The 21,625-nt window shown below is 34.3% G+C and overlaps 1 protein-coding gene and 1 pseudogene across 3 annotated transcripts; one reads left to right on the forward strand and one right to left on the reverse strand.

Annotated features, from left to right (window-relative positions):
- Positions 1-703: 703 nt before the first annotated feature.
- On the forward strand, positions 704-20,351 carry LOC141828827 (rho GTPase-activating protein 6-like). 3 transcript variants are annotated; one of them, XM_074716222.1, is made up of 26 exons: positions 704-1,060; positions 1,323-1,440; positions 1,552-1,686; positions 2,819-2,855; positions 3,481-3,557; positions 4,340-4,410; positions 4,506-4,584; positions 4,659-4,803; positions 5,693-5,812; positions 7,697-7,774; positions 7,961-8,016; positions 8,093-8,162; positions 8,962-9,046; positions 10,560-10,803; positions 10,883-11,161; positions 12,058-12,438; positions 12,521-12,570; positions 14,738-14,798; positions 14,885-14,968; positions 15,658-15,774; positions 15,848-16,014; positions 17,421-17,487; positions 18,970-19,095; positions 19,215-19,361; positions 19,462-19,836; positions 19,967-20,351. In XM_074716222.1, exons 3-26 carry the CDS (start codon positions 1,552-1,554, stop codon positions 20,117-20,119), a joined length of 3,204 nt encoding a protein of 1,067 aa, XP_074572323.1. In that variant the 5' UTR covers positions 704-1,060; positions 1,323-1,440; the 3' UTR covers positions 20,120-20,351. The 3 variants fall into 3 exon arrangements, with proteins under 3 accessions (XP_074572323.1, XP_074572315.1, XP_074572327.1); XM_074716214.1 differs by having other exon boundaries at positions 1,323-1,436; XM_074716226.1 differs by having other exon boundaries at positions 1,358-1,436.
- A 591-nt stretch (positions 20,352-20,942) lies between these two features.
- LOC141824098 (putative small nuclear ribonucleoprotein G) lies at positions 20,943-21,345 on the reverse strand (annotated as a pseudogene).
- Positions 21,346-21,625: the final 280 nt, after the last annotated feature.

A 21,625-nucleotide genomic window follows, 5' to 3' on the forward strand; every position in this document is an offset into this window, starting at 1 on the left:
CCCAGTTTACTTAGAATCCCAACCACGGCCTTGAACTTTGTCGCCTGCAGTACGAAACGCATCCTCCCCCGTTTCTTTATCTCCCCACCCAACCTACCTCCATCCCTCCTCCTCTTCTCTCCCCAGCTTGGTCGCTTCTGCTCCCTCTTCCAGCGCAAGCGCTATGCCGCTGCCAAGTCCCTCCTCACCTCCCTCGCCACCTCTGACCATCCCTTATCCACCTCCCTTTTCCGGGCCTCGAGGCCTCCTGCCGAGCGGCCTCCATCTCCTACCCCACCGTGCTGGACATGCTCTTCAGAGTCTATGCCAATAGAGATCAATTGACGGAAAGGGCTATTTGAAATTGCAAATAAATTATTTTCTGAATAAATACTGAAAATGAGATATTGATATTGTAATTTAATTTTCGTGAAATCCTAGATTTTTAAAATTTCATCGTGCGAAGACGCGGACCACCCGACGAATCGACCTCACGCGACGTGGCCACCACGAGCACGACGGGGTGCGTTTGGGCACAACAGACTACCGCATAATATACTTTCTATGCGTTATCATGAATCTACCGTACGCATTTCAGATCCAACGGGTGGTTTTGGTGTCCCGTACGCTACATTTATGCGTCGGTCCAGAAATGTCGATCAAGGCTCCGCTTGTCTGCGTCCTCCGTGTGATTTGTTCCGAGTTCGCGAATTCAAGAGGGAGTTTGGGAGGTGAGAGAGGGAATGCCGGGGCGACGGAGACGCGCGTGCCGCGGAGAGATGTGAACGGAGAAGAGAAAAAAAGGCCAGGAGAAGAGAAAGAGAAGGAGAGACGTGAGGAAGGGTTCCCTTCGATCGTCGAGGAAGAGGGATTAGTATTCTGAATTGACCTTTTCTTTTATTGTGCGGGAAAATCTCGTTCTTCGTAGCGACATTGCCGCTTCGGTGCCGACAATGTTTGGATTTTCATCGGGCTGATGTTTGTGGGTGCGATCGAGGAAGTTCTGGCTCCGTAGTCCTTTGTTCCTTGGCATTTTCTATGCTCACGGACCCTGATTGATCCCCGACAACGTCTCTTCTTGGTAAAATGTTCCATCCCTATTCGAATATCCAATGTTATCTGTTCTAAAATTTACTGTTATTGGGACATAGAGTACAGTAGAGTGATGTTTCCTTTTTCTTTTCGGTAATGTTGTATCAAAATGCCGTTTAGTCCTATTTTCTTCTCTTAAATATAGGGCTTGTGTGCTATGCGTAGACCATTTGGATTTAGCATGAATCGTGAAATATGCTTTTTATCTGAGCTTTTTTGTTGCTTTTAATGATACTTTTATGACTTTGTAGATTTATCCTTCTTTCTTATTACCACATTGGATCAGAACATTGATGGGCGTACTGCTGGTCTGAATTGGTCTTATTGTTCTTTGCTGTTAGAAGTTGGTTACTGGGAACGGATTAGTAGGTGCTCAATTTCAAGTGAAAAACCAATTTTCAATAACGCGTGTCATTTTCACCATTCTATTTATCACTTAACCTTGTCTATTTTTTTTCCTACTCTGATGCTATGTAACAGATGGCCTCATCTCAGAGCAGTGAGAATCTGATGCAATGTAAAACTTGTCACTGTGGAGAGGGAGATGCCAATTTCTGGATTTCCAGATCCTTGGAAAATTCTGACAAACAAACTAACAAATGCCCTAACTGTAAGGTAAGTAGATTTGGTTCAGCGCAGAATATATTTTTTACATTGTCAGTATAATTATGATTCTATGGTTAAACGGAATTTTCTTCATTCAAATCCTTCTTTTTCTGCAAACGGAATTATATGTTTAGCCTCTTGCTTTGTGATGCATGATGTCATTTTATATGGCATGTTTGAATTAACTACAGAACGTGACAGGACTTTTATTTTCATTATTCTGACTGTTGGCAAAAAAAGATTTGCAAATTTGTCTCTGTTAGTAAACAAACTAGTCCAGCAGTATACAAACACCACTATATCAATTAACTAGTTTGCTTCTGAATGCTTTCCTCTAATGCTAGAGATTAGAGTGCACTTGGCTTCTTCATATCTTGAACTCCTTAATTTAATTAACTGCACCTTAGTCCTCCTCAATATCAACCAAACTTCACCTTTTATTATGGCCTCGAATTATATGTACATATTTCCTTTCTCAGCTATAACATTTAACATTCCACTAAATTGCTCAATAGTTGACAGTTATGAGAGGAGGAAATGAAACAACAATATGTTCTCTGGAATCCTTGAAGTTTCATATCTTAGATCACTTTTGACATATGCAAGGAACTTTGCTTATTCTTTGATGTTTACAACCAATGTCTTTTTGTATTAGTTTATGTTATCACTGAGATAGGTGCCTTTTAACTGTTAATATAATTTCTCTTAGCTGCTGAATTTTTCTTTTTGGTAGAAAATATGATTATAACAGAAAAATATGATTCAACACTTTCAACTTTTTGTTAGCACATAATAAAGAAAAAAAAAACAGATATGAATGTAACGAAAAAAATCAGCATTGACTAGAAGTAATCACCACCAGCATCAACATCATATTGCAGCAACTCAAAGATGGATGAGAGAATAAACTCATTTTTTCATGTGCAGACTGAAAATATATGAAATATCTAAATCCAAATGTGCTTTTGATGTGATTATCCTTTTTAGCTGATCATTTGTTCTCCTAAGAAGTGTAATCTTCACGAATCCCTGATTTGCTGTTTATTTTATCAGATTCTTATGATCTTGATATCTTTTATGGGCTATTTTTTTTCATCAAGAATACTATAAATGCTAAATTACACATTTTTTACTAGTGCAGGTGTTCAAGAGCGGGCCACTTTTAATTTCATCTAAAGGTATTTATTTATGCAGTTTCCAGTAAGTCAACTCATGTGATTTTCACATAAGGAATGATAGACGTGTTAAGGGGCTATTTTTGTTATTATTTTTATTTTTATTATAATAGGACAAATGCTTATTCCGCAAGAAAAGTTAAAAATTGTCTAATACTAATCCTGCATTAGTACCTTCTAAATCATGGTATGCCTTTTTGTCTAGTTTATCTTTCTAATGAATATACAAGATTCTTTTCCATTTTCCTATAATCTGTATAAATAGTTGAAATAATAATCTCACTTTAACTTTCTAGTGCATATGAAAAGGATAAAGATTGTAGGAAAGTAATTTCTTCTCCAGAGATTTGCTAATCACCAGTTTTCTGCTTGAACCTGTCCTCTCTAGTGGCTTAAAGCCTTAAAACTTCACCCAGAGTTTTGCCCTAGCACATTGCTGATAACTAGCATAAATTAGGCGACTATTTCCTATAGAAAGAGAAAGTGGGAGTTTTGATTCTCTTTTTGGATTTTATCTTTTATGATATATTAGAACCAAGCTCTGGTGTGTTTTTTTTTCTTGAAATGAACATTCTTCATTGTTCTAGCATGACTTGTAATTTCAACTTTGAACTTTCTTAATTTATAGGACTTGGTTGGACATCATGGAAGAAACGTTGGTTTGTCCTTACACGCACATCATTGGTTTTTTTCAGAGCCGACCCTGTAAGTGCATAGTGCTTGTTATTCATCGTTTTATATTGCATAGTGCCTGGTACTGTCTACGATTCAGTATCTCCTGCTCTGGATTGAACTTCAATGAGTTGAAAAGTTAATTTTCAAGAGATATATGCAAAATGTCAAAGCTGATGATGATTTTCAAAGGATTTAAAGCAATCTTTTTCCTTAATTCCCCTTAAATTGACAATACTCCAGAATTTAAAGATTGTTAGGATGATGTGACAACTGTGCAAAGTTATAGTGTGAAATAGATCAATATTCTAACATTTAAATCTACTCTTGAAATGACATATACGTTCTGATATGCTATTGAGAAAAAAGAAATTAGATACTCTGTCCAGCCTGGAAATTAGAAATTTATCTGGTCAGCATGCTTAACAGTCACTAATTGCTTGCCTAGGGTGTGAAATAGAGTGAATCTATCCATATTCTCAATCTTAGTTTTGAGCAATTATATTGAATGCACAACCTTAAGAATATGTAAATTGTTTTTGCATCATGAATTACCTATGCCCCTGAGGCACTTCTTAAATCTAGGAGAACACACTAGTAAATTTTGGCATAATGTGCTAGGTTTTCTTCTTCTTCTTCTTATTGTTATTATTATTATATTACATTATTAAGTTTGCTTGGAGGTATAAATTGCCATACTATCTCAAAAGAATCATCTGGAAGCCATATTATCAAAATAATATCTATGAGAATATTTAATTAATTATTTTCTAGAAATGTTGTGGCTTATTGGAATGTGCCACTTTGTCGTGCAGTCTGTTCTGCCTCAAAAAGGCAATGAAGCAAATTCTAGCCTTGGTGGTATTGACTTGAACAATTCAGGAAGGTTGGACAATTTATGGATTGTATTATGTCCTGCTTTAGAGAAAAATCATATTTAATGAATTTCAATAACAAATCTAATAAACTACAATTCCACAGTGTTGATGTGAAAGCAGATAGAAAGATTTTGACAGTCATTTTTCCTGATGGCCGTGATGGACGAACATTTACACTAAAGGTAGTTCTATGAGCTTCTTGGCTTCTTCTATATCCTTTGGGATTTTTGTATAGTGTTATTATTTGGTATGACAGGCAGAAACTTCTGAGGATCTATATGAATGGAAGGTCGCATTGGAAAATGCTATAGCACAAGCACCCTGTGCAACCACTGCCTTGGTTCAGAATGGAATTTTTTGCAGTGATGTGACTGAATCAAGTGAAGTATCACATGAGAAAGGTATACTGATTTACTTCTTTGTCGCATAGAATTGTTGTTATGAACTCTTGTGAAGCTTGTGATGCACTGTGGAAGATTGTGTGTCTCTATTTACTATCACTAATTACTATTTTCTGATTTCCCATTTCTTTCTCACTCTCTCATCTATTATATTGAGGAATATCTAGTTCAACTATCGATACAATAGATATCATTTTAAGTTATGTTTCTGGATATAAATATACTATTAAACAATCTCCACATCCCTCAACAATACAGGAACTGCAACTGAACTAAGAAAAAGCAAAATTTTCATTATTCAGTCGTAATACTAATAGTGTGATTTTTTGGTTTGTCCTGTATGATTTCAGTAAAAAAAAATTGAATATGAATTAAACTAGTAAAATTCAAGGACATTAGGGATTGCACAAGCTATGAATTGAACATGATTAAAGAATATCATAATTTTCTAATTTAGTGTTTCCTCAACACTGTCACAGAGCATTGGTAGTTTTTCCTCTGATCTCTCTCATTCAACCTATTTCTTCTTTTATTGCTCAGCATTTTGCACTCTGTTATTTATAAGCTCTAGTTAGTATGTGGGATATTTTCCCAATGTTTTTAGACCTGCTGAAGCTCTGTTTTGGCCAATTTTTTAAAGATAGACATGTACAAATGGCGAATATGGATGAATTCTTGGAACACCTTCTGAAAAAGTAGGTGATCAAATCAATGTCATGAAAATCCCATTATAATGTTCTGTTATGGATTACTATCAATTTTTTAAATTTAGCTATTTCAAAGTTATACTTTCCTTACTGTTCTTGAATATTTTTTACTAGCCTGTTTCTGTGGTTTCAGTGTCTGTGATAGCTATTTCTAATATTTCTTCCCTTTTTGCTATATGCAGAGAGGGACAGACAACCTACAAATTCTTCTGTGATTGGTAAGCCGGCATCGCTTGCGCTTGAAGATATTGATGGGAGCCCATCTTTCTTGGAGAAGGCCCTTAGGTTCATTGAGCAACATGGTAATTTCAGTTTCTTGCTACTACTAGATGAATTTAATATTTTTACCTGTCAGAAAAGGTTGGCCAATTTAGGTTTGAATAGTTTCTTTTGTTATTGTGTCATGGTTACATATCTTATAAGCTTAAATGTGGTAGGATTAAATTGAGTTGCTAATCATAGAATTTGTGAAATAACTGGGGAAAATATCATTTGATTTGTACTTCATCTTTTTTTGGCAACATATACAACCTTATTTTTTGGTCCCATTTCCAATCATGCAAACACAAAAAATTAAGGATCTATCTTGTTGGGTTCTAATGCGAAAAATAAACACAAGCACAGTGGAAAAATTAACCTATCCGAGATTCATGCGAATTCGAAAAAAGTGTTTATGTAGAATATTACCTCTTGATATGCAGAACCTTTATGAATCTAGAGAGTAAAGCATATCTAAGTGCAATCAGTGTGTGCATGCCTCTATGGTATCCACACGAGCACAGTCGTCGCCCGTTTCATGAGCAAGATTGTATCACATCCCCAGGCTATAGTACTAACTACTCTTTAAATTGAGATTGAACCCTAACTTTTAGAGTTGACACGATCTTATCATATATGATCGTGGTAAAAAAAACACTCAACTTCCAAGGTATCTCTAATAAAACACTTTCATGCATATTCAAAATGCAAATGAAAATACAAACGTAGGTATTAAAATTACGGGCTTTATTAAAACTCAAATTCATATTAGATTAACCTATTAATCTAATATGTTAAGATCTAATTAGATTAACTATTAATCCAATAAGTTTAGGATTCAATTAGATTAACTCATTAATCCAACAAGCTTAGACCCACATTATTTTAGTTGTACTAAAATAAAACAAACTCCAAAATCAATGCGCTCTTTGTGTGTGATTCAATAGGTTCTCGTAATGTTGATAATGACTCTAAAATCTTATTTTAAAGACACAAGCAATGAATGACATCTAGCAATGCATCATGACTACTAACTACCCAAGTGACAAGAATATTGTAGACTCGACCTAACCTATTTATGACTATTTTATTGTATAATTTAGTCCTTTTGTCCATGATATCTAGATTGATATACGAAGTATAAAATGTGTCATCCTCTCATCAATCTATGTGTTTTTTGATCTATATGTAGACTTAAACCAAATAAGTTCAATATCTCATATTGACTTATTTAGGCATGACCATGCATTTTAGTAGTCCTACTTAATCAAAGGGCTCACAAACATCACTTCCGTTATATGGACGGGACAAATTCCATTTACATCACTCGCATCCTTTTGCATACCCATTGAATGACTTTATAATCGATCTTGTTATAGGTGATGTTTGTCGATATTAAAGTAAACTACTCTTTATGTAAGGAACCGTAGTGACTTCAGATTAGAGGACTGTTTATACTAATAGTCACTATGAGAATGTTTATGATACTCATGTAACAATCCATAAAACATTCTCTTGGTGGGTCATTTAGTACATATTTTCTAATATATACTCATGTGTTATCTCATATCCATGACTTGTAAGATTATGTTATCAGTTAATCTACATGCTAATCTCAATACATTAAGAGTAGTATTTTTATATATCTGTAGTCTTCCACAATCAATTCAAATAATTGATATTTGATAGAACAAAACCTACCACTCTAGGACATTATTATATTTATAAATTTGCACTGATAATATTGCCTTTTATTAAAATATGATATAAAAGTCTCAAATTAATCATCTCATGATTGACTCTTAGGGCTTACACTAACATATTTGATGTCAATCTTTCCTAGTACAATCTAGTTGGGTAGATTCTAACCGCTTTTCTTTATTTGAAGCTACCTAGATATGTGATTACATTATTCTTTTCCCCAAAAGGTATCAAAGTGGAAGGTATCTTGCGACAGTCTGCTGATGTTGAAGAGGTAAAACGCAGAGTGCAAGAATATGAACAGGGTTAGTTTGCTATTTTGCTTTGTATTTGTCTCCAGATTGTAAACTTTACCTATCTAGCCTTGTAATCTGCTCCACTGCTTTGGAACAGTGATGCCTGATTCTTACTGTTGCAATCAGACTCAAATTTGCTTCCTGACTTTTTCATTCACTCATAAATGAGAAGTAATATATACAATTTTCTTTCAGGAAAAATTGAGTTTTCTCCAGATGAGGATGCTCATGTTATTGGAGATTGTATCAAGGTACAAAATTTTAGAAATTTCAAATTATGAACATTTTGCAAACACACTTAAATAGTAATTTACTTTTGTTATGCAGTATATTTTGCGGGAAATGCCTTCATCTCCAGTGCCTGCATCTTGTTGTACTGCACTAGTCAAAGCATACAGTACGTCTGGACAGTGTTCCTTGTCATAGGATAATTCAGACGTTCACATTTAGTTTCAAAAAGGAATTCTTTTAATTATGCATGTTTGAAATGGAAATAGAATTTAATTTCTGTTGTCCACGACCTTTGAAGATCATGGAGGATGTCTAACTTTTGGAGAAAATGCCCTTTTTTTGTACCTATGATTTTTGATGAAAAATGCACGTTCAGACAATTTTCTATTGGTTGCAGGCACATATTTTTATCATGCTTCTCATGGTTTATGGCCCTCTTTGCTTGATTCTGATATATATATAGTGCTTTGAAACCATAAATTTTTGACAGCTTAAGTTTTCGGATAAACAATCTGGTCAAATTAGAAAACAATTGTCCAAGTTTTGATAAAAAGTTCTTGATTAATTGCTTATCATGAGCATGTAAGTGCGAAGCGCATGCACTTTTATGTTTTGGTCGTAACCTTTTCAATGGTTAATCCAGCTATGAATCATAGAGAATATGACATTGTAAAATTATAAATCCATTATCTTTCTAATTACTTAAGCATTTGGGATAAGTGGCTACCCAATCAATATACTGACACATTTGGATGGTTGGTTTCATTTTTTGCTTCACTTCCCAGAACACTAGTTCCTGTCTTATCTTCTCAACAGAATAAAACTTAGAATGTTGCTTCTCTTGGCTAAATAATTACAATTTGCTCCTTATTGAGTGTCTCAAACTCTCAAAAACCAAGCTATCTTCACATGCCCTCTGGAAGGCTAAATCATCTAATGGTTACTCCATCTTTTTCATTGTCAAGGAACTGATCGTGGAAACAGAGTCGACCGTATACGAGCTGCAATATATGAAACTTTCCCAGAGCCCAATTGTCATCTTTTGCAGAGGTATACTAGTGAATTATTTGTGTTTATCATGTAAATTTTATTTGTCCATTATTATTTTCTTTGAAGGGAAAAAATTCTTTCATGAATCACATGAATTTCCTACTATTCTTGCTTCACTTACTGTTGCCATTGTATACTTCATTTTTTCCTCTTAAATTTATGGTTTATTTTGCTGTTCTGAATCTTCTGAACATTGAGGTAGATGTTAGGATGGTATCAGTATCAACATCAATTATGATTTTGAGTGTTTTTTTAACATACCACAGTCATTTTTTAACACACTAATTTACTTTCAACAATCTGTTTGCAGCTTTCCATTCTGAACTGTATTCTAAATAAGCAGCTATTTCTTCTTTTAAAGGTTTTATTATTCTGGCCAATTGAATGTAATCCCGGTTTACTTTTGTCCATCAACTCTAATTTTTTGCTATTGTTATTCTCGTTATTAGTTGTTAACCTAGTTTCTTTAGTTGCAACATTCTCCATGTTCTGTTCTTTTCATACTAGACCACTATATGATCTTGTTGATGTTAGTTGTTTTAGGATTGTGGTACAGCCTAGATACTAATTGCTTAGGCAGGTATTAGGAACAATCCAAAATGTTTGCAGACAGCAAAAATGGGAAACCCAGTGTGTGAAGAAGATAAATTACAGATAACAAGTACAGAATTGGCATTAGTTTTGCATAGTTTGGCAAGCTTGCATATGTCATTGGTCAAATATAGAAAATTCTTATTATGTCATTTCAAACATACATTACTGGGTGGTAAAGACCTCAGTTCAGTTCAGCAAGCACTAGACACTGTGCTTGGTTCTACTGAGTGCCAGTTTGGATGAGTTCAACTTTTGAACAACTCATTGATTGTATCCATCAAGCTAATCTCTGTTGCATAGAATTGATTCTGAGTGATCATGAATAGATTTGTGATAATTGTAGTTTAAAACTTTAAATGTCACATGAGTTGTATTCATAACCATAATATTTTAGATGCTTCTGTCTCTGCTTCTTGCTTCTTGTTTAATTCTAAAATTTTAGGACTACATATACACTAAACTGTTATATTCTCTTTATCTTGTACCCTGTAATTAAATTAAATAACAATGTTGTGCATACAAGCTTAATACACTACGCATGCTTTTGCTAATACACTACGCATGCTTTTGTTAACTAATGGTCAAGTTCAGGAAGTAAGGCTCTTTTTATGCACATAGCTGCAAAACCAAGACTCGGAGATTCCAAAATCTTGTGTGTTAAGAATATAGATGTATAGGCTGGTCTCTTTCTAAACAGTTCAAGCATTGCTGCTGGGAGAAGTTAACAAGTCAACTTTAGCATTGTCAATGTGCAATGTGCATACTAGAGGCCTTATTATGTAACAGGATGTGTAACTCAGTTAATTTTCTTGGAAAGTTTTGTGGTACCTTCTCAAAGTTGCGGACATTTTTTTTTCAGTAAACTATATTATTTTAATTTCAGTTACATTTCTTAACTATGAGATCATTGTTTGTTCAGGATTCTTAAAATGATGCAGATAGTAGCATCTTACAAATCCCAGAACCTTATGTCACTTTCTGCTATAGCAGCTTGTATGGCTCCGTTACTTCTACGCCCTCTTCTTCTTGGTGAATGTGAATTTGAAGATGATTTTAATATGGGTGGTGATGGTTCTATTCAACTCATGCAAGCTGCTGCTGCTGCTAACCATGCTCAAGCTATTGTCATAATTCTGTTAGAGGAGTATGAAACAATCTTTAATGTAAGGTTTCTTTTTTTTATTAAGCATGAAAATTCCATTATACCTAAGTCTCTATCTTATAATATAAGCATCTAACCAGGAGAATCTCTTGCATGAGGACTCAATGTCATCAGATCTTTACTCTGATTCTGAAGATGGTGATGTTGAAGATGATTATTCAACTGATAATGACAATCCAGAAGATGAATATCACAATGGGCATAATGATAGTGATAATTTAACTGATACTGATATTTCAGAAGACGATGGATTTCATGTTGAGCATAACAGTTCAGGAACAAATATAAATGATGATTCTGATCATTCCTCTAGTGGAACAGTTAGTGAAAGCAACAAAAATATTGATTCCAATGTGCAGGTTAACAATTTAGTGTTCAGATTTTCTTAATAGTGTGTTTATTTTTTGGCAATTATGAGGAACATAGTTTTCATTGCTTATAGTATGCTGGACAATCATTTTCAACATTGTGCCTTAATATCTGTTTCGTAGTGCCAAAATTGAGTATACAGCATACACAAATACTTTGTATGGAATCAACTGGAATTTTCTTAATTAATTAGCAAATACAGAAAATCTGGATGGAAAACTTAGTCAATATTTGGTAGGTCATAAATTTGCAAACTTTGTTATCTTTGTTTTAACTGATCAGCTGATGGAAATTTAAAGTGCTTAGATAATATAATCAACTTCATAATTACAGATACCTACCAGTTTCTGTACCTGGTCATCTAGAGCCACTAAGCTCAAGTATCAAGGAGTAAGAATGAGCTTCCTTTTTGAATAGAGAAACTCCTGTTTAGTCTGATACAATTGCAGGCCTAGCTGTTGAAAAAATTATCACCATCGGTTCCATATTTCTTGATCAGATCTTGGTGTGTGTGCCACTTCAATTGTACACAAAACTAAAACTGTCTTAGAAATCATTTTTCTCTAAAGAAATGGCAATTGAAGTGTAGATTTGTCCCATGTTAGATCTTTCATTTTCTTTATAATTTACAACTGGAGATTCTTGACATTGCATAACCAGTAAAAATCAAATCTGGGTTTTCCTTTTTAACATTATATTTTTTTCGTTAAGGATCTGCAGGCAAGGTGATGGATCAAATGGTAATCAATTGAAATCACCACAGTACCCTTGTTTCCATCAAAATTTTAAGTTGAAGAGACATGTTTAGTTGCCTTTAAAAGTTTCCTCAGTTTGTTTCCTAGTTTTTAAATCACAGGTAAACTGATATTATATTCACATTGTTTAGAACAATCAAAAGAAAGAAGGTGCATGTGTGCAAGACAGAGATGCTAATGATGCATTCAAATGCTTTGACATTACAGCACACGATCCTTTAATACATGAATTTTGTCATCAGAAGTCATCAGCAACTGATAACCCAGAGCCTAAGGATTCTACAACAGGCCATAATATCCCAACTGATTTTCAGAAACATGAAAGTATACCACACGATGTAAGTAATACCAACACATCGCATGGTAGTGCTCATGATGAGTCTGTTCATAATCCCGCAAGTTCATTCCTGAAGTCTGTTAGTCATATCATACCTTCAAGCAATCGAAAAGTTATAGATAAGCCAAAACGAAAGGTTTCTTCAAAACAATCAACCATTTGGGGGCGTGCCTCTGTGAGTACATTTGTATTTGATTTGGACCTTCTTCCATTAGTAAACTTTGCAGATAATGATATGCTATGTCTGTAATGTCCAGGGAAAGAAGAATCTCTCTATGAAGTCAAAGGATTTGCCAAGTGAAAATGAGTGTGTTCTCTATGCATTAACATTTCATGTTTCCTTTCATTTGTTGTGAAAATATTGGACCAGATAGTAGATATCAATTTTGCTGAATATCTTTCTTATGAAATTGTGGAAGATACCCAGAATCCTTCACATGATTGCAGTGTTTATGCCTTGCCAGATGTTTTGTCTTTATCTTGGAATTTTCATAGTAATGTGTCATTTGTAGACATATATTACAGTATGCGACTCTTCTCCAAGAATATATTAAGTTTGCGCATACTCAAACTAGAAAATGGATATCAATTGATGTCCAGCTAGTTGTCACAAAATAGATGAAGTCTGGCAATTAGAAAATGCAATTGACAAAACATTTGACTATTAGGTTTAGAATATTTGATCATCACTGAAACAACTTGTAAATATTGGAACAGGGACACAAAAGATTAGGTTTTGAATATTAAAATTTGCGAATGCGGAGAAATATTGGAAGAGGGACTAAGTCTGATACTATTTTGAGAGACAGGGAGAAGATGTCAAAGAGGAAACTGATTAGAGGTCTAACATCTATTTGAGAGAAGATAAAAAGGTTATGGGAAGAGAACCAATAGCTTTTGAAATTGCATTAACATAGTAATAACCGTATTGCAAAGAAAATGAGATTAATGTTTTAACATCTACTCTTGAGAGGCATGCAATGTTAGGAGAGAGGCTAGATTTTTAGTTATTTTACTCATCAAAAGGTGCAAGTTTTACTTGACACTGTCTACTAATGAAAAGAGATACTGAAAGAGATAAACAATAACTAAATAATCTATGTACATTCCAATTTGAAATTTTAAAGCTTTATGCACTTGAAGCAGATAACTTTTTTGTCATATCATTTGAGAAAAACCTCTAACTACATGAGATTCTTTTAACTTCTAATTAGAAGAACCTTTTTTCTTAACTTTTGTCATTATCAGTTATCTCTTAGGCGTTATTTGGATATAAAGAAGATACACCACTTTAAGAATTACATTTGCATTATTCATATATTTACTATATAAATTGATTGTGCTTAAGGATATTAGAACCATAGAAGTTTAAAATGTGCATAATAATACTACAAATTGAAATAAATAATTAAATATAGTTATAAATAATAATTTAATTACATTGTGGAATCTTATAATCCTAGTATCTAAATCTATGAACCACATTTTAAGGTAGGATCGCAGAATCTCATTTTTGACAATCTTTGAGGTTTATTAGGAGGCTGAAGGAGACAAAGGGATTGTCGATGCATAGAATGAATTGAATTCTAAAGAATAAGTTTGGACCTGATCTATGCCTCATGAACTCATTATAAGTGAGTATTGGTAGGTACATGTGACTATTCAACCTCTTTAAGTGGATACATCAATAAGTTTAATACTTTTTTATTTATATTTATGAGGTTGGATTTAAATACTCAGGTATCGGGTACATGAATAAATTTAATACTTTTTTTATCACATATATAATGTTCTTAACCTTTACAATTTTTACTTATTAATGTTGATATCTGATAAAGTTTTTTTGGATGTCCATCTTAAGATTATAAGTACGGTGGGTATGGTACATGAATAGATATCCTTGATGTGTTTGGGATGGTATAGGTATTACATCACCTTTATGGGTACGAGAATAGGTAGCTAAATTTATGCAGGAGCACAACCTGTTGTATGGATTATAGCTGATGCATTGAAAACACATATATAGTTGACTCTAGTAATAGTAGGACATTAGTATCCATAGCATCCTACTTTCCATTCACTTCAAACATACAACGTTTTAAGACGGCATATTATATATGCAGTCACATGTACTTGTGCTAATTTGAACCATCATTCCATCTAAGATATTATATACGCAGTCATGTGTACTTGGAATGCGAACTAAATCATAGTATAAACTTAGGTCACATTCCATCTAAGATATTGTGACCCATGCAGAGACATGGCTGAATTAAATATTATCCTCTTCTTACCTGACTGATTGCTAGGTGGCAATAATCCAAAATTTTATGTGGTTTCTTCCAGAAAGCTTTTCTCTCTCATTTGGTAGTTTTTATGGTCTTATGTTTGTTTAGTTGTGCTACCATGCTACATGGCTTGCAATAATTTTCTGCTATTTAATTAACTTTTGTTTTTCCACATTTGTTAATAAGGAGTGCTATTCAAAAGCTTAAGCACACTAAGGATGATTTGCAAAACAAAATTGCCAACGATGTAAGTTCATTTTCTAAATTGAAAAATCAGTCTACAAGAAGAATAAGGCTATGTTTTTCCCTAAAACTATTGTGTTTGCTCAAAAGGTAAAAGAAAATGTGGTCTTGCAAGAAGGTTTGAAACAACGAAAAGAAGCACTGCATGAGCGGCGATTAGCCCTTGAGCAAGATGTAAGCATCAGATAATACAGCAGATGCATCTTTATTTATTTAGATCAATTCAATAAAATTTTCTTTTTTTTGGGTAAAGGAATTAAGAAAATATATTGCTATTAGAGTTTGTTTTCTGTAGGTCATCTAGTGGAATGATGACATGTTTATTGATTTATACTAGGCTGCTTGTTCCTATAATGCCTTCTTTTTGAATCACTTTTTTGCACTTAATATCCTCATTACCAGTCATTGAGAAAATTTGTACTTACAGTAGCATTGGTTGAATTTTGTTTTTACTTTCTTGAATGTGACCGCTTGCTCAAGGATCATATGCATATGATTTTCATGTACCACAACAGTATCATATTCAAACTATGAACAAAATGTGATTATTTTCCATGTTCTGTTACAAATGGCTTCTGGATTTGTTAATAGCAAAATTTGAAAACAACTGGGACTCATAATTAATTTTATTGCTCAAAACTATATTTGATAAATTTCATTGTTGAGCTTTTAAACATTTTCTAATTTTCATAGGCTCCTAGTCTCTTTTTCCTTCTCAACATCAAATCTCCAGTTGTCATAATTCTGCAACGTTTTCCACTGTGTAGTAATAGTATTTGCAATAGTTCAATCTCTTTTTGTTTTCTTATTGATGTATCACTATAAGAAAATCTAGACTTTGAAAATTATCTTTGTTGAAGTAGATAGAAAGATTGCGTGAGCAATTGCAAAATGAGAAAGATCTGAGGACATCCTTGGAATCTGGATTACTGAACATGGGACCCAACCGTATAGCTGTTACCTCTGCTCTAGATAGCAAGGTTTGTTTAAAGCTTTTTGTTAAGTAAATAGCTTGCAGCGGATTCATAGTCATACTTTATAGTTGTATTGAAGGCAAGGGCAGATCTAGAGGAAGTTGCTCTCGTTGAGGCAGATATAGCTAAGTTGAAGCAGAAAGTTGTTGATCTTCGTGGGCAGCTCAACCTTCAGCTTAAGAAAAGTAATGATTCCTTATGTGAGTCTTGTGGCAAAAGTCTCTACACTAGCGACAACTCTACACAGTAAGATATCTTGTTCTCCACTTATATGTTTGCTGTTCATCAGAGACCATTTATTTTATTAATGCTGAATAGAAGATGTCGATTTATGGTAGATGCTAGTTCTCAAAATTACAAGACGACCAAGAATTATTGGTTTAATAGAGTAACTTCTAGTGTAGCTTTAGAAAATTGTAACATTGAACTTCAATGTTTTGGGGTTGTGGTGAACATGATTGGCACCTCTTAATGCTCTGGATTGATCCAATGGGAACACTGTTTGTAGATTTACACAAGAAAATTTTCAAAAATTTCATATGGAATAGCAAAAACCAAGTAAATAGAGAGAGAGGGAATATTTGATGTTTCTTTTCCTTGTCAATCCTACTGCTTTATCAGACCTTCAAAAATTTCAACTCTATGTTTCTTTTCCTTGTCTATCTAGACTATAGCCATCATGGTCCAGTCTCCTCCAAGGAGATTTCTGTTTTGGCAAGTCAAGAAGCATGAATACTGAACCTCACTCTTCTCTATGTTGCTCACTTCTCTACAATGGTGGCTACAAGATCAAAGGCGAACAGTTGCATATTCTTTGTGGCACATGCCAAGCAAAGGAACTTCTAACATTATTGGGTGCTAGTCTGGAACTTTTTCCTTGATATCTTTAAATCCCGCTTGAGGTTGGTAAGCATTTTACAATTAAGCTCGTCTTGTCAGCAAATGGGAGATCAAATCAGCCAAAGGGAAATATATACCCCTGCTGCCAACAAAGATGTGTTTTGCTATTAGTGACTATTGATTTGATTAAAGCAGTCTCATTTGCTTCACAAGACAACGAAAAGAAGAGGGACAAGGACCAGTTTAAGATTGAAAGCATCTTACAGTTCTGTATGATTAAGTTTTAAACCTCTTTGAGTTGAAGCCTTTACCATTTCTTTGATTCTTTATCTAATAGAGACTTATTACTTGATGACATGTATAGGTCGTGCCCCTGGATTTTTCCACCTATCTGGGTATCGACTTAAACTTAATGGAATATTATTCTCATCAAAGATTTTGACCTCTGTATCCTTTTCCAACAATTCTGGCATCTGATTTAAACTTAAATGGAATGTGATTCCTGTCAAAAATTTTGACAAAACTTATGGAAGTTGCCGCTTGCAATACATAGTTTTCTTGGTACAATAGTAACTTGATACGCATTTGTGTTCAAATGTTTTTCTGAAGAAAAAAAAATCTTTGGTACAATTTCTACTTTCTCATTATTGTTAATGTTAAGCATCTGTCTGTGTAATATACAAGATAGTTGAGAATTAAATTAGCTCACTTTCTTTGTTTCAAACTCAGTTTAATAGGACAATTGAAACCACAATGTTCACATATTATTTCAAGTGATTTTTTTTTTTTTTAAATGAATGTTCATGATACAGGAAAAGCCAGCTGGAAGAAGTTAGAAGTACTTGTCCTGATAAACATGAAATTATTTGGAACAAAGATGTAAGTTTTGTGGGTAAATGTTCCTGACAGCTATTTCATTCCTTGCACCTAGCTGCTACACGATTCTCAAGTTGCTATTACTTTGTGTTGCATCAAGTTCATCTCTCTAGTATACAAATTTTGAACTAGGACTTGTATTTAAGAAGATCAGGTTGCTACTAATATCATGTGCCAGTCTAATTGGAGAACTCCATCTAAGATGATGTCTAACACTAACATTGAAAACTATATGTGCTGAATTTACTAAATTTCTTGTTAAAGCTGATTTTTTTGTTCCTTTTTATCTTGAACTCTTATATTCATAGTCTTTATTTTAGTCAAAATGGCATTGATATTCATTGTTAGCTTCTTTGATCAAAGTCATATAGCCAGTTCTATAGTAATAACAAATAGTCATAGGAAAAAAGGCTTAAGGTATCTATATGAGATGGAAAATACAATTGTGAACCTTTTTTCATTACAAGACTTATATTGCACACACGAAACAGCTATATGGGAATTTGAACCCAAGACCAGGAACAAAACGAATGCACTAGCCACTTAAATTGGTATGAAAGGCCAGCCTGCATGAAAAATCTGATATTGAAACTTGCAATTTCAATTGATTTTGGAACTTGCTATTTCAAATAGACTTATTTGTATTTGCTAGCTAATGTGGGAAGAGTATAATCACCCTAGATAATCCCCTCTGCCTATATGAAATGCATAAGATTAGCAATATTTACATCTAAATCCTTTCACATTTACATAATCATAATTGGGTTCTAACAACACTATCAATCCCGATTGTCTTACTCTACACAAGACATGGATCTATTAAGCTACTTTAAAAATACTTATCAGATTTAGATCAGACACTGGTCCAAGCTATGCCCTAGCTAAGCTTTGGGTTAATGGTTGGACTAGTGAGTAAATAGTCGAACCTCATATTTACTCGAATACCAACCTAGTTCAGTTTGCTTATTCTATCATCCTACATCAACTAAATGGGCGATCTTATTGGAGAAATCATAAGCCGCAGGATAAGGGCAGACGAGCAGCGCATGTAAGTTTTCTTCCTCTTCCTCCTCTTCATCCTTACTCTTACCCATCAACACAAGTAAGCATGATATAGAACTATTCCAGTATAGGACTAAGGCAGTTCTATTACAGATATTATAAACCTTGAAGTAGAAACTATAGTTTTCTTACTCTATCTATTTCACATTAAGTCTAGTAGATTGAAATAGTCTAGTCTTTGTATATACTGGATAACCCAGATTAGACAATTGGTCATGTTCATATTTGTGAGTCTGTGACTATCATGATAGTGAAATTTATTTCTGAAATTGTGTGAACATTTGAATTTGGTATTTTTCTCAGGGGAAAATAATGTATGCTTTTGGCTATTTTCACCTGCAATTTCATTTCAGCTCGTATACTGTTGTTCCTTTATCTGATACATGCTATACTATTTAATGCCAAGTTTTAAAATCTGAGCAGGAGTTGCTTTCTTCTGAAGAAGCAGTGCCGTCTCTGGAGCAGTACAGCGAATCAGGTAATCAGAATGTTATACCCCCAGGAAATTTTTCTCCCAAAGACTCAATTTCAAGGTCTTCCAAGAATAAGGTACACATGAAACAGTCTGATTGCGCAATGGCCATGCTGTAGCATCTTCCTTTCACACGTATACCAATTTTGTATTCTGCAACTGAGCAGCATGTTATTGTTTTCTGATAAAATTTAAGGATCTGAAGGGGGGAGCACTAGGCTTACCTTCTCAAAGTGATGAGCCTCACTCTGAGCATCATAGCACAGAGTCTCGAGCATTCAACTGCACCTCAAATAGTGAAGAATCATCAATGACCACTTCTAAGAATTCCACTTACAAGAAGGTAGATTTTCTCTTATGTCATCTTGTACATATGCATGCATTCTCCCAATACTATAATAAAATCTGCTATGAATCACAGTAATAAGTTCTCTTTTACACAGGACACTCCCATGGTCAATGAGAATGCAGCAACTCAAACCCAGGAATCAGCATCATTGGCAGATGGGCAACCATCTCAGATGCAAAGAACAAAGCGGAACAGTAAGTCATCCAAGGGGTATAATAAAATTTCATCAGCGGAAGAAGCATCAACAAAAGCTGGACAGAATATTTCAAAGAAATTCTCCCTCTGGGGTGATTTTGGAAAGAAAGATGCTCAAGATCCACAATTAACAAATAAACAGAGCGTTCACAAGAAACAATCAAGTGATCCTACATTAAATAATTTGAAATCTCAGACTTCTACTGGCATTTCATCTTCTGAGATGGCAGCAATACACGCTGGAGATGCAAAAGGATTTAGTTTCAAACTTGAGGTAAAAGTCATTGAAGATAAGTTGGTTTATACCTTATTAAAGGGTTTGTTTTTTTTTTGTCATTATTGTGTTTCTCTATAACCAACGTTGCTAAGATGAGATTTGACTATACTACTCTGATACCTATCAGGAGACAATTTCTTCATCATCTTCAGCACTCGTTAAGTTGACAAATCGTCTGAACTTTCTGAAAGAACGGCGTGCGCAACTTGCGAACGAGCAAACAAAGCAGAGTACTCGAAGATCTGCCCAAGATAGTACTCAGAGAACAAGTGCCAGATGATTATAAATCTAGAAGATAATTTTGAAGACCTGGTACTTGTGTACAGATGAAAGTTGATCTAAATCTCTTCTAAAAAATGAGGTGCTCAATCTCTTCTGAAAAATGAGGTTTGCAAAATGTCATAGAAACAATGGCATAAAATTTTGAAACACTAGTTTCTATTTGTCATTGGACCCCTGAAATTCAGCATGATTCAAGTGGCAGTGTACTTTCTAAATGAGTTTGTGGAAAATCTGTCCATTTCTTTCATTGAGGGTTTTTGTTTAATTGAAAGAATCTACCTCGCCATTTTTGTTTCACTTCTTCATGATGGCTTCCGTGATATAAAATTTGGTTATATCCACATGCCAAGGAATAATGTAAATGAACAGAGAAGGCCCATTCAAATATCCATTCCCAGAATCAAATTTCCATATCTAGTAATGCCATCTTCATCCTGCCCTTTAGGAGCTTCTATTGACACCTCATGCTCATTTTATTTTAATGAAGCTTCCACAATTTAGATAGATGCTGCTTGACTATTTTATGGCGGGTAATTTTTTTTTTAGTTTTTTTAAAAATAGAGAATGGGAAAAGTAATGAAATTATTGGTAGATCGTTAATTTTATGTAAGTATTATATAATAGTATGAATTATATACCGTACTATGCTTATTATCTTTCCTTTGTAACTCTCACGGTCACGCAGCAAGCTCACGACCAACTCGCCGGCAGCTGACACGCTCGTGAATCTCAGGCGTTGAAGGGCTACGGGCTATGAAAAAAGAAGGCATTCATGTTAAAATTTCATGAATTAGAAGGGAAGAAAGAGATTTTCGTTCGACTTTGACAGATCAAAATTTAATTAAAAATCAATTCCAGTAGAACTTGTCTCTGATTCATCCTCAAAACAACCGACTAGGAGTGTGACAATGTTGTGTTACGTATTTGATGAATCATATTAAACTCACGATCTAATTAATAACTTGTTTGCTAGTAAAAAACGGTGGATAGAACGTGAACATGGGGATCTGGCAACTGGCTCGAGAGCTTCATTCATTACCACAGCTCTAACGACCGCCATAGGAAAGTCATTCTTCTCGTTTCCATTCACCACCAACGTTTTCTCGACAAGAACTGCTAGAAACCACTGGGTGCAACTCGGTTCGCGTTCAGTTTAAGCTGTAGCTTCTTGTCCATGTACATTTTGTGATCGGGAGGTTGCCCCAATCGCCTCAGGATGAACAAAGTCAATCAAACAGTCGCCCAATAAAAATTTATCGGCATAATAAATTTGTTATCAGACAGTTCCTGATGGATTTTAACTTCAAAACTAGTCAAATGAGAGATATAAATTACAATTACAAGTAACTAAAAAGGGCACACACAAAAAGGAAATAGAATGACTTTAGAAAAATAATGAGCTCTCAGGAACAAGGCCAAAGTTTTCCACAGTTACGAAATTCCAAGAAAAGATAATCACTCCTGCGACCCATTAAAAAATTTGATCCCAATCTTGCCGAAGCTC

This window comes from Curcuma longa, chromosome 1 (assembly GCF_044706935.1).
Source record: "Curcuma longa cultivar G26 ecotype Majalengka, Jawa Barat chromosome 1, ITB_CL_G26_1.1, whole genome shotgun sequence".
Lineage (NCBI taxonomy): Eukaryota > Viridiplantae > Streptophyta > Magnoliopsida > Zingiberales > Zingiberaceae > Curcuma > Curcuma longa.

Excerpts from the sequence above, each read along its gene's own strand:
- LOC141828827 (XM_074716222.1), top strand. The coding sequence starts at position 1,552 with ATGGCCTCATCTCAGAGCAGTGAGAATCTGATGCAATGTAAAACTTGT. Across the intron at positions 15,775-15,847 it reads CCTCTGCTCTAGATAGCAAG|GCAAGGGCAGATCTAGAGGA; the intron begins GTTTGTTTAAAG and ends GTTGTATTGAAG. Across the intron at positions 19,837-19,966 it reads GATTTAGTTTCAAACTTGAG|GAGACAATTTCTTCATCATC; the intron begins GTAAAAGTCATT and ends GATACCTATCAG.